Source organism: Kogia breviceps, chromosome 8 (assembly GCF_026419965.1).
Source record: "Kogia breviceps isolate mKogBre1 chromosome 8, mKogBre1 haplotype 1, whole genome shotgun sequence".
In the NCBI taxonomy this organism is placed as follows: Eukaryota; Metazoa; Chordata; class Mammalia; order Artiodactyla; family Physeteridae; genus Kogia; species Kogia breviceps.
Genome location: NC_081317.1, coordinates 53,295,950 through 53,309,898, shown reverse-complemented (window position 1 = coordinate 53,309,898; position 13,949 = coordinate 53,295,950). Strand labels below are relative to the sequence as shown.

Here is a 13,949-nt window from a genome sequence, read left to right as displayed (position 1 = left end):
GGAAGCTTGTGCCAGAGTGAGGCATAATTTAAACAATTTTGTGAAAGTTTGATTCTTTCTCCGTCAGAAGTTTTGATCCACAGAAGAATTAATTTCTATTTCAAACGTGTGGTTGAACTTTTAAAATCCTGTTATTTAGGCTTGAACTTTTGGATTTTTTTGTTTGTTTCTGTGGAGTGAATTCATCTGTTTCAGGATTTGTTCTAATGGGAAAAACTAAGAGCAGTTGGGCATTTTTAGTTTATTTATCAGTCATGGCATTTGAGGGCTGAAGTGGTTAACAGGGAAGGGTTTGCCAAGGGATTGTTCTGCAGAGCCCTGTGCTTTATGTCCATTGTTGTCTTTGGAATGAATTACTTTCATGTTATTTGACAGATAGTTGGTTTGAACTCCATTTCCGGACTAACAAATATTCTTTTGTTTTGGTTACAGAATCTGCTTATGTACATGTGAGAGAAGTAAAAATGTCAGATGATATCAGGAAAAGGTTTGAATTTCCAAATTCTCTTATCCAATCACAGGTAATTTTATCTGTTTGTTTATGCTTCATGGTAACAAACAAACATTTTTGGTGGATTATTAATTGAATTTTATATTTTTAACATTAAGTATTTTTATTCTTCTATGTAATGAAATATATATTAATAAACAACTTTTATATCAGTTAATTTGAAAATTTATGTATGACATAGGAAAGTAAATATTGAAATTGACCAATCTCTGCTTTCATTTATGTCATATTTTTCTTCTTAGAGATAATAACCTTGATTAACCCTTGAATATATATTTTTTGGTCTATAATTAATTATTGGGAACAGAATTAAATGGTTATACATCTACAGAGTCTGAGAGATTAATATTGAAAAAGGTATATTCTACTGCAGTACAACATTAAGAATAAAGATTTTTATAATAATGACATTCAATAGGTAAAATATCCTGGATTAAAAAATTGGATCTACATGCTAACTCAGGTAGAAGATTGTGATAATTTATTTTAGAAGAGCTTTTCAGTTATTAGGGTTAAAACAGAACTGATTTTCTGGTTAGCCTTCAGCTAACTAGAAGCATCCCTGTTAATCAAGGTACCATAATAGTTACTGTCTTTTCTTGTGAGAGTAAAGCTAAGGGGCCAGCAGAAGCCTGCCTGAAGACTTACCAACGTACAGCGTCTTGGATACTTTCAACAGTTACCTTCGGAGATGCCTGCTGTGGGAATTGACTTAGCTGGGTAGTGGGGAACCCTTCCATGAGGAGTAGAACACTCCTTATGCAAGATTCCCTTCTACCTGACTGGGTTGGAGTCATATCCTGTGCAGCACAGGTGCTTACCATGAAGAAGAAGATGAATGCTTGGAGGATGCTGTCCACAGTTTTTATTTTTCTGTACCTGGAGTCCCTTTATTAGCATAGATAAATCAAGAAATGCCTATTTGTGTTGCTATTACAATTAAGTGAAAAGTGTATTGTCTAGTGTACGATATCTATTTAAACTATTCTGTTACAGAGAACTTAAGTAGCAGTATAGGCTGATTTATACTTGGATTTTGTATTTTAAAATCAATTTAGGCTATATTCTCTGATTTGTTAGATAAATTGGAAGGTAAATTAGAGAAATTGAATTTGGTGGGCAGTGGGGGGATGTTTATCATTAAGCTTTTTTCTTTTAGTCCTTTTTCTAAATATGAACAGTAGCTTTTTTTTGTCCTTGTTGTGTTTCATATTGGTTTTATTAGGTTCTGTTAATTGTGCCCTGTCCTCTGAATACTTCTTATTGTTCTTTTGTAACCACTGCTCAGTGTTAGCACCATATTTCATTGATTCACACACATTTTTTCACATTTTAACATCTGTGAAATAGGGTTGTACCTAGTAATTGATGGCAGCGGTCATTATACAGTTGGTATTGCCTGCATATTTATGAAGTTGGCCATGATTTTCTAAAAGAGTCTGAAAGAGCTCTTTCATTAATATAAAATCAAAAATTTAAATTATAAGAAGCATTGTATAACACAGATTAGTTGGCAGACTTTTTTTCTTTCTTGGTGGTACATAAGATAATGGTGCATCTTGCAGTTGATGGCCAGTTTCATTCAATGAAATATGGTATATTTTGTAAACAGGAACTGAAACTATTCACTGGTTCTCAGTTCTTGTTACTATCCCTTTAACAAGGAGGTAAGAGACAGTTCATTGATCTAAACTTAAAATTCATGTAAATGTGTGACTTGTATTGTAAAACTTAGACCGTCAAGCATTGAGGTCTGAATTCAATTCCAATGTGTGAAATACAAAAAGAAATGAAGGAGTAGGTGCTTTGTTTTTATTTGAGCTTTTCGGGAGACTTTGCAACACTGACAGGTATTCATAGTCTTTTCAGACATTGGTCTCAAGGGCAGGCTGAACAGTTGGTGTCGTAGCAAAGTTTCTCCCAACCCATACATAGCATGGCTGTCATTGTTGCTAGCCTGTGGCTCTAAGACAGCAGTGCTGTGTGGTGCTGAAAAACTAAAAGAGTGGAGTTGAGTTTATGGGAAATAATGACATTTACGTATTTATGGAATCAACCCTCATATAAGAATCTTAGTTTTAATTACTGGCTTTTTGACCAAAGAAGATATGGGAAAATTTTAGAGATTTATGAGGCTGAAAGCTTATTAAGGGGCTGAAACCTATGAGAAACCAACAAAAAAAATTAAATCATAGAGCATAGAGGAAGGAGAATGGTCGTGGTGAGGGGAGGACCTGTTGGTTCAAATCTGTGTGGGCCCTAATCATGAAGATGGGCGTGATGAAGAATGATGTGTTTCATTTAGTTGCAAAGGTGATTTTTAAAATTGTGGAGTTTCTCATGGTTTAATGGATTAAGCAATCTCAAATTATTTTCTAATACTAAGTGACAGCAATTTAAACTGAAATTCCAGCAATTTTCTCAACATCTATGAACAATAGTTTGCTTATTGGGATAAAATGTAGGATAAAATGCTTACTTGAGGGTTGTTATGAAGATAAGAGATTATGTATGTGGAATGCCAATACAGTGCCTTCTACAAAGCACACACTCTATGAATGGGAGTGACTGGCATACCATATTGACTAGTACTGCTATTAGTTACCTTCAAATTCACTATTGAGCAAGAACTTTCAAGGGAATGTATTCATTAATTTTGTTTGTTTGTTTAGGCTGCAGGTCATCTTATTGCTGCAGTTCTAAAGGAAAATGGTTTTTCAGAAAAGATCCACCAGTCCACAAATCAGGTCTGTCTTTAACTTTGTGCTTTAGTTCTATTCAGATATTGCTGCTAGCTGGACTGCATAAGCACTTCTTTTGTCTTCCTCACAGTTCAGGTCACTATAGAAATGATTTTGACTTTTTTTGTTTGTTTACCATGATATTCTTTTAAACTTTAAAATTTGTAACAACACTCCAGGAATGAGATATGGAAGGGGTGAAGGGGAGTATTCTTATGACTATTAATGAAAAATAATATGGGTGGAAGGAGGGTAGCCATGCTTTAGAGAAGGCTGATAGGGTTACTGCTGAGGGAATCTCTTTGTTTAATGGAGAAAGTGAACATAGTGGCTCTGTTTGGGTGTAGGAGATTTCTCATGCTTTAGGTATTGCTCCAAATATGCGTTCTAAGTTGGAAAGGTCATCCCCTGACAGGAAGAGCTGGAGGAAAAATTCTGTGCCATTCGTAGAGCAGTTGAATGCTAAGAGTTGAAGCAATAACAGCTTACTGACATATTTACCACTTGGGTTTTGGTTGGCCAGTGTTGTGTATTTTGACATGCTGACTGGAAGCTCTGCTTAAGTAGGTCCTCTAAGGTACACTCTATGGAGAATATAGGTGATGGAAATAAGATTTTCTTTTTCATAACAGAAATAAATTGATTTCCTTTCTCTCACATTCCTTTTTATTAGCTGCTCCAAGTTACATCTCTTTACAACTTCTGCTGACATGTTGAAGTCAATGTAGGGGCATACTTCACTAATTGGCATTTATCTGGTGTTTGTATATAGTCATATAAATTAGGTTTTCTGAGGATTCTGATCTTAATCCTGCCGGTAATCACATTATGTACTCTGAGAAGATCTAGTGGTTTTACTTAAACTGCCAGGATTTACTGAATGTCAAATCCCTGTAACTAAATGTTTCCTCTTCTAATAAATGAATGCTTACTTCCATGAGGGCACAGTATTACCTGAGGCAACAGTTTTTTTATTCATTTATTTTGTTATTCTGGCTTAGTAGTGTGAGTGATGACACTTAGAACGCTTTGGTATTGTCCATACAGGTGAATAAAATTTCCTTCTGAATAAAAGAAATGGAATATAAATATTTCTTCCCGTCAGTGACTGTTAATTGTATTGTTATGTTAGTGGGATTCTAAGACTGAAGAGGCTCTCAGAGCCAGCTACTGTGGGAAAGTTGGCACAATGTAATGTTGATTTTCATTCTTTTAGTTATTCTATGGGAGCTGGTGAATCTTAATTTTTTTTTTCTCCAGATTGTATGTTTTCCTAATAAATTATGTCAGGAGGAAGGAAAAATAGCTTCATTGTGTGTTCTTTATTTAAAAAAAAAAAAGCAAAAAAAAAAAAAAAATCCCCAAAACAACATGTAAAATCTAAATGGACTTAACCCACAATACATTCAAATAGAGGTTTATCATTAGTAGTGAACCTTTTTTTTTTTTTAGGGTAGGATCATGAGTTCCTGAGAAAGTTATTGAAAGCTAGAACCTCTGTTTTTATAGGTTTTTTCAAAATAAAGAACTTATATGTATCTCTGTGTCCTTCCGGTGCTTTCCTGTCACAGGTGACAGGTTCACAGTGTGAGGGGGAGAAGTCACAGTCTTCCTTGGGCAAAACACTTTTTCTAGGCTTTTGTTTGTAGTCATGGAACCAGCAGCTTGCTCATAGCCTGTCCTACTTCTGTCTCCTCCCTCTGGGTCCACATTCAGCTTCAGTCACTTGGGGCAGGGACATTGTGGGGGACAGTGGGGTGGCATGTGGGTGATAGAGGTTGGTGGGAGGAGAGCAGGAACATTTTCTGAAAATATTACTGCCATTTAGGGCTTGAAGCATAGGTATGATTTGGAGTCCAACTTAGACTAACTGGTATGCTGGTATTGTTCATGTCTGGTTAAATGGCTTAGCTAGAGCACAGTGCTGGAGCCAAGTCAGAGTTGTTTTTTGTTGTTGTTGCGGTACGTGGGCCTCTCACCGCTGTGGCCTCTCCCGTTGTGGAGCACAGGCTCCGGACACGCAGGCTCAGCGGCCACGGCTCACGGGCCCAGCAGTTCTGCAGTATGTGGGATCCTCCCGGACCGGGGGACGAACCCATATCCGCTGCATCGGCAGGCGGACTGTCAACCACTGCGCCACCAGGGAAGCCCCAAGTCATAGTTTTGATCGTCTAGTAATTGTGTTGCTCGGACTCAGGTCATACTTCAGCAGCCAGCCTCATTTTTCAGCAAAGACACCAGATGAGAGAGAGTTGCTATATCAGAACATATCCATTACCTCTCTTGGAAAACCGACTTCAGTGTATTCTACAAATGGTGTGACATGGGTTTTGTAGAGGAAAGTTAGCCTACTGTGAACGAATTACACTTTTATGAATGGCTGGGGGTGTATATGCTTTTGCTGCTCATCAGACATGTGTTTTAATCACTGGTTTGATTTCAGACTCCTGCTTTGAACTTGCTGTGGGAGAAGTGTTGCAGTGATAATGTCGTGGTTCGAACAGCCTGCTGTGAGGGTCTGGTAGCCCTTGTCGCTCAGGATCTTGCGGAGTTCAGCTATGTTCTCAATGGGATTCTCAACCTGATTCCATCGACCAGGTGCTCTCTCTTTCATGTTTGATCTGTTCATGATTTAAATTTTTAGACAAAAATTCATTCATTTGCCATTAAGGGTCACCATTCATCCTACTTGCCAGTTGTTTTTCTTTCCCTAAAAATGTCATGCAGTTGAAATTTCATATGTGGTGAGAACATGCTAATTTAAGCTCTAAAAGTTTGGGGATTTGTGGTCATTTGCTGTACTTAAGTTTTGGGGTTCTGCTTATTTTGTCATTGCTCTTTTTAAGGAATAGCTAAGTAGTTTATAACTCACAGTTTGCAGTACAAATTCCTGACTTATTTTAAGAAAGAAGGTTGCCCATAAGCATCATTCCACAGTGGTAAAGTTGATACACTATTGGCAATACTTGGTCAGCCTTTAGCATCAGTGCATGCATTAGAAAATAACAGCACTAATTTCTTTAAAACCATTTTGTGGTTTAGACATGTCTTCCCCTGATTATTCCAAGTAAATAATGTTCTTTGAATTTGTTTGGAATGACCATATTTATTCCATTCACAGACTGAGGTTAATGGAATCCCAGGGGATAAAATGGGCATTCTGAGGTGGTCAAACAAGACTGTATTTGAACCATCCCATGGAAGTGAGCATCTCTTGTAAACTATTGCCTGAGAAGGAGGTGCCACTCTTTGCTTCAAGAAATGGTCTTGATCTATATGCCCTCAGTTTTGCCTGCTTTAAATCATTTGAGCTTCTGTCCCCTTCTCCCAACTCTTACCCAGCCCCCCCGCCTCCTTCTCAGTGGGGTTCCTTGTTCTCCTGATGTTTCTTACTCACCTTTACTGTAGTATCATCAGAGCTGAATACTTAATCTTTTTTTCTGCCTTCTGTGGAGACGGAGTACAGCTGTAACCATCAATGTGTGGACAGTGCCTTCCTAGGCTTGAGGTCTATTAAGTTAAGTAACCTCTGGCCTTTTAACCTTTCTCCACAAATCTTATTTTGTTCCCTTACAACATCTCTTTGAATCTTTTTGGAGCCTTGATTTTTTTTCTTTATATTCTGCTATCTACATTTATAAGTCCAAGCCCTTTAGCGTGGTATACGTGCCCTTCCCAAACTAGTTCCCACCTTCTGTGCAACCTGCGTTTTCTGCCATGAACCCTCCTCTAAACCATACATAACTGTTCCCTGTTCCCAAGCCTGTGCATGCTGTACCTCTGCATGGAATGTTCCTTCCCCTCTCTTTCTGATATCATCTTCTTCATCCTTCAAGGCTGAGCTCTCAGATGTCACCTTTCCTGCCTAGACACTTCCCTCTTCTCAGCTGGGCTACTTGCTCTTTCACAATATATTTCTATTTTTAACCTGTATTTTTGTCTCTAGCACACTCTTTAGCAGTTAGTAGATGACCAAATCTTTCTAAATAAGTCAGGTTTGATCATGGCTAAAAACTTAACTCATTTTCTGTCTTTTTCTTTGTGTGCAGGCCCACGTGCACATGCACGCACGTGCACACACTTAAACAAATGTTTTTAGAAAGATCCTATTGTATATCCATTAAAAAATTAGTTTTGAGGCAGCTTTTAAAAGGTTAAGTTTTTTTTTTTTTTTTTTTTTTTTTTTTTTTTTTTTTTTTTTTTTTTTTTTTGCGGTATGCGGGCCTCTCACTGTTGTGGCCTCTCCCGTTGCGGAGCACAGGCTCCGGACGCACAGGCTCAGCGGCCATGGCTCACGGGCTTAGTTGCTCCGCGGCATGTGGGATCTTCCCGGACCAGGGCACAAACCCGTGTCTCCTGCATCGGCAGGCGGATTCTCAACCACTGCGCCACCAGGGAAGCCCTTGTTTTTTGTTTTTTAAAAAATGTATTTATTTATTTATTGGCTGCGTTGGGTCTTCGTTGAACTGTGCAGGCTTCTCATTGCACTGTGCGGACTTCTCATTGCGGTGGCTTCTTTTGTTGCAGAGCATAGGCTCTAGGCGTGTGGGCTTCAGTAGTTGTGGCATGTGGGCTCAATAGCTGTGGCTCGCAGGCTGTAGAGCGCAGGCTTAGTAGTTGTGACGCATGGGCTTACTTGTTCCATGGCATGTGGGATCTTCCCAGACCAGGGCTCAAACCCGTGTCCCCTGCATTGGCAGGTGGATTCTTAACCACTGCACCACCAGGGAAGTCCTAAAAGGTTAAGTTTTAATGTGTCTCTCTTTTTGTAACTTATTGGTTGCCCTTAAACAAGCCACCAAGATTTTGCCTCACCCTTTTTTTTTAAATGCAGGTAGTAGTATTAGTTCCTCCCTAAATATTTTCAAATGCCTTAAAATTCACAAACATAGAACCTCCTTGCATTGTCTAGTTGTACTGTTTATATCCAAAAGTAAGAGTATCAGCAGCTAAAGGGGCCAGGGGCCAGCTAATGTCTCTGACTAAGGGATAATTAGAGCAAGGTAGGTTATACCTTTAATTCCAGAATGTCCTATTAGAAAATTATGCTGGTGTGGGATATGCTTCACACATCAGTATAAGTCCGTCATCACTATTGTAAACTGAAAAGCATAAGCTTTGCTGATAGTGGATCAGCATGTCATCTGTATATGTGAAAATTTGTCAGTAATATTAGATATTTTAAAATTAAAAAATACATTTTTTGTATTAGCAGCATGTTCACATGGTAAAAAATTCAAAAGGGCATAGGAGGCAAATTCTCCGTCTTTCCTCTGTATCTCAGTTTTTCTCCTCAGGTAAAACTCTTAACAGGTCTTATTATCCTTCTAAAGATGCTGTATGTACATGTAACTGAAAATTTATATGTACATGTTTTTTCTTTAAAAAATTACTAGCCTACTATACATAGTATTCCTTATTTTGCATTTTTCAATGAAAAAAATATATCTTGGACATCATTCCTTACCATACATAAAGTGCTTTCTATTTTTTCTGGCTGTATAATATTCCATTGTATGAATGTGCCATAATTTACCAATTCCCTATTGTTTTCAATTATTTGCAATTATAGGCAGTGCTTCAATGAGTAATCTTACACATATAGGTTACCATTCATTTTCAAAGGTCTTTGGAAATATGTCCAAGATATAGAAGAAAGCCTTGAATTTTATGGTAAGCAAATATAGGAATCTTAACAATTGAAGGATCCTGAAAAAACTTTTTTTAAAGTTTCTTAGAGTGTTCATGTTGTCTAAATTGTTAGCCACAGGAGATGTAGACAGAGTAGATTCTGAAGCTAACCAATTTAACTTTTGCATCAATTTGATCGTGAAATGTGTTATATAAGTGCTAGCTTTTCTTTATTGTTGTCAGAAGAGGTAAGGATTATTTCTGAAGAATTTCCTTTGTTCTATTTCAAGTAGTAGAGCTTTGTGGTTTGTAGTGATTACAAAGACTATACTTTGCATTGTTTATGCCTTAACAAAAGCAAAATGAGAATCAAATTTACGAAATTAAATTTAATTAAAAACAGGGACCTAAACAGCCTGCTCTTCCAAATGCTCCTCAGGGAATCTTCTGAGACAGAAAACCATCTTTATCTTTGGGATCTAAAAACAAAAATGACTTTGTCATTTCCCTGTGGTTCTTGGCTGAGACATTTTGGATCTTCAGTTTCCAGTGTTTAAATTTCTCCTTGTCTGTGGCTTTCTCTTCTTAAAATAGAGATTTATGGCAGTCTAGAGGCACCTTGGGAACAGAGCCACACAACGATTGCTCAGCTTTGATGCAGAAGAATGAGTCTAAAACTGTATTTTTTCATTTTGCCTACCTAGTATCCTAACATTCTTCAGAGGGAGAGAGAAAAAGGGAGAGGGAGAGGAAGGGAGGGAGAGAGGGAGATGGAGAGAGAGGGAGGGAGAGAGGAAGAGAGAAAGAGGGAAAGAGGAGAGAGAAGCAGAATCCTTCTGTGGAATAGATATTTAGAAGATGTAGCTTCCAGAGCTTTCTCAGCATTGCAGTAAATGTTGAAAGCTGCAATGAAAGATGGAGGAAAAGTCAGTGAGGTTCTCTCTCCTAGCCTTATAACCTGCTCCTTGGCTCTTTGCAGGTCTAGTATGTAAATTCCCTTGGAACATGTATGAAAAGCTGCTTCCTCTTAAACCACCCCCCCCACCGCCCTCAAATCCAACCCACAATTTGAGAAACATTGGTCTAGAGCCTGCTACGTTGTATAGTCTAACTTTGAATAAGACTTGACATTGGTAAAGCTCTGGTTGTCTAAACTTCAGGGAGTGTCTGGGAAAGTGTCTGGCTCTGTTTGAGAGATTGTTCCCTTCAAAGGAATAGTTTGATGTCCAGAGTGTTCTCAGTTCAAAACTGAGGCAACATGAAACAATTGTAAACTAGTTTTTATAGCTTCTGTAAACAAAGAAGTGGATTTAAGAGGTTGAAAATGTTCTTTTAATCAGTAAGGAAATTTGAAAAAAAAATTATTCCCTAGGGAAGGTGAAGGAAAGAAGGGGGCTACAGAGAAAACACAGTAAGGAAATTATTATCACCAGTTAAATATAAATTTTGAAATTACATAAAATTAGGGTGAATGATATACATAGTAGCATGTCCTTTTCTTATCCTTTAAGGAACTGTTTGTTTTAAGTTTAGATTGTTTTTGGTTTTGTTTTTACATTGAGTTTATCTTATGATAAAGATTCCCAAAGCAAGGAGTTTCCTCATTTTTCTTTCCTTAGATCCCCGCCCCCTCCCTTAACTGCACTAGCTTCTAGAAAGCTCATGCAACCATTGTTATAGTTGCTTAGTAACGGGATTGTGAATAAAAACACGACTCTCCTGTGGAACCAGGTATTTAGTTTTCGATACTGAGATGTCATGACAGCCTGTAATTTCAGTTCAGCTGCTTCCCCGACCCGCCACCCCTTCTTTCAAAAAATGTGTTTGGTAGGACGGTTATGCTCTAGATACTAGCGCTTCATTTGTGTTCCTTTTGTGCATTCAAATAGGGAAGACACCAGCAATTTATGTATTTGGGGGAAAAATAAAATGTATTAAGGTGTGAGAGATTAAAGTCTATTTTCTGAGATTCCTAATGGCTACTTTTTAATAAATCTCAAATAGTATATTAATAAATGCCCATAATGGGTCCTGGCTAAAGCTGCTGGATCCAGTGAGTCTTTGATCATGGATTGATGAGGGTCCAATTAGATTAAAACTGACTTTGAGAATTATTTGCAGTTAAGATTTAGGGTAATTTCATGGGAAAATTCTTATCTCTCAGGGTTTTTTCTTTTGTGGATGACCCTGTTCCTTGGAACACTTAATATTTTTGTTATCATGTAGGATACGGTTAGCAACCAAGGAGACGCTGTATTCATACCTTGTATTATTGAAGCTTTTCTGTACTATTTAGCTTCTTTCTCTTTATTTTATTTGGCAGGAGAAGAAGAACCAAAGGATGCCTTTATGAGGTTTCCCCAAGGTTTGAGGAAGACAGTCTTAGTTAGTATGCTTTCATTTGCAGCCAGGGAATCAGATAATTTTTCATGAATTTGAGATAGTTTCAGGGTTTATATCTACGTTGGTATCATTGCTCATTTTAACTCTTATCTGACAATGACAGAATTCTTGGACCATGTCTGTTTCCTCATCTTGTCTTAAGTATTCTGTAAGCCTTTTAGCTTGTTTTCAGATGTTCTCTTTTCCTTTTTTTTGAATCCTTTTTCTTTCTCTAAAATTACAGAATCGCTCTCAACTTGTAGCTCATAACCAGAAAAGTAATTCTAGCCACTTTTTCTCATCTAGGACATTCTGCCCTATTTCTTTTTAAGTTAACTGATCTGGTTGAAGGCTTTGTTTGTCACAAAATATTCCATTGTAAGAGTCATGTATTTATGCTAAGGTGTTTTTAGGTGTTTTAAGAAAAGTGACTACTGAAATACATGTTACTTTTATAATGGAAAAGTGCTTCAGAAGAAATCAGTCTGTTTTCTGGTACTTAGAACTTTCCCAAGCAAAAACTCAATAGCATTATATCTCTTAGATTTTTTTGAAAGAAACATTATTTTTTGTCATTTATGGGTCAACCATGGGTTCCACAGAACTGTTTTTTTATTTCCTCCCTTTCTTGCTGGCTCCATCTCTCTTTTCTCATATAATTTTATTATAAATTTAGGAAATGACTTGATCATTAATCTAGTGTTTAACATTCTCTTATTTGCTGGTGACTTACTGTACTTAAAACTGACCACTTACCCTTTCTAGTTAAAAAGAGACTTGGCTACATTTGCAACATTTGCTCCCATGATACCCAGGATGTCCTCTTTTGGGATGTTTGTATAATTCTCTTCAATGCAAACTTTTGTTATTCTCATCCCTGGTCAAAAAATTAGTATGGGTACTTCCTTGCATCTCATATTTAGAATATTTCAAAACTAAAGAACCAAGCATTAATTGTAATCTTTTCAAAAGGAGACCGAGCATACATGAGCAGTATTTAATGCTGTAATCAAATAAACCCCAAAGGAAACCTGAGATATGGTATTCATATGCACAGTAGTAATTGTGCTGTATTTACCTGGTGAAGAGCATTTTTTCTGGGTGGTTTTAGTATAGTTTGTACAGCTTGATCAAAAATTTTTTTCTTTTCTTTATCTCTGGAATATTCAACATCATTATTGACCCATACTCCTTCTTATGATGAGATCTGGGTTTGGTTCTTATGTCAGTGAAAATTGAGCTTCCATTTAAAAAAAAATTTTTATTGAAATACAGTTGATTTACAATGTTGTGTTAGTTTCAGGTGTACAGCAAAGTGATTTAGTTATATATATATATTATTTTTTAATATTCTCTTCCATTATAGGTTATTACAAAATATTGAGTATAGTTCCCTGTGTTATACAGTAGGTCCTTATGGGTTAGCTGTTTTATATATATAGTAGTGTGTATGTGTTAATCCCAAACTCCTCATTTATCCCTCCCCCCTCCTTTGGTAACCATAAGTTTGTTTTCTATGTCTGTGAGTCAATTTCTGTTTTGTAAATAAGTTCATTTGTATCTTTTATTTAGATTCCACATATAAGCAATGTCATATGATATTTGTCTTTCTCTGTCTGGATTACTTCACTTAGTATGATAATCTCCAGGTCCATCCACGTTGCTGCAAGTGGCATTATTTCATTCTTTTTTAATGGCTGAGTAATATTCCATTGTATATATGTATGACATCTTCATTATCCATTCATCTGTCGATGGACACTTATGTTGCTTCCATGTCTTGGCTATTGTAAATAGTGCTGATATGAACATTGGTGTGCATGTGTCTTTTTGAATTAAGTTTTTCTCCAGATAAATGCCCAGGAGTGGGATTTCAGGATCATATGGTAGCTCTATTTTTAGTGTTTTAAGGAACCTTCATACTGTTCTCCATAGTGGCTGTATCAATTTACATTCCCACCTTTTTTTTTTACACTGTTTCTTGTCACTGCGCTTGTAGCTCAGGCCTGAAGTTTCCTTTGCTCCCTCTTAGAGGGCTCTTGAGTCAGTTCAGCTTGTTTTGGCAGCTACCCAAGGAAGGACTTGTTGCAGCCAATCTTTACTAAAGGACTTTTGGCAGAAGGTTCTTGAGTGTGACAGGACTCTGTGGGCTACGAGTTATAGCAACCCACTTGAACTCGTTTGAGCATAAAAGGGTGATTTTAATTTTTTTGCCAAAGGGGTGTCCCACAGGACTTAAGAACAGGGATGTACCTGGGCCTCAGAAACAAATTGGATACAGGCTGTGTGTCTCTTCACTCTTGCTGCAAACTGACTTCTCTGCTTCCTAGTCTACGGGGCACCACTTGCTCCTGGGTTAACATCTCTTATCCGTAGGAGGTAGCCAGACTGAGGTTTGAATTTCTTGGCCACAATTACAGATTTCCAAGGACCAGCATGTGTGAAATGTTTACTCCTGGACCAGTCAGTTCTGCCAGGGGCTGTGTATTAGTTTTCTAGGGCTACTGTAACAAATTACTACAAACTTAAAGCAACAGAAGTTTATTATTCCACAATTCTGAAGGCCAGAAGCCCAAAACCAAGGTGTCAGCAGGATTGGTTCCTTCTGGAGGCTGGGAGAGTCAGTTCCATGCCTCTTTCCTAGCTTCTGGTGGCTGCTGGCAACCCTTGACGTTCTTTGGCTT

At 37.5% G+C, this 13,949-nt stretch overlaps 1 protein-coding gene across 4 annotated transcripts in view; it reads left to right on the top strand.

Moving 5' to 3' along the window:
* The window catches only part of FOCAD (focadhesin), a 326,170-nt gene that overhangs the window by 27,615 nt on the left and 284,606 nt on the right, over positions 1–13,949 (top strand). For all 4 annotated transcript variants that reach the window (XM_067041424.1, XM_059072504.2, XM_067041423.1 and 1 more), the window contains exons 2-4: positions 433–521; positions 3,184–3,258; positions 5,696–5,850. In XM_067041424.1, coding sequence (XP_066897525.1) covers positions 465–521; positions 3,184–3,258; positions 5,696–5,850 — 287 coding nt within the window. In that variant the 5' untranslated portion in view covers positions 433–464. The remainder of the gene's footprint in view (positions 1–432; positions 522–3,183; positions 3,259–5,695; positions 5,851–13,949) is intronic.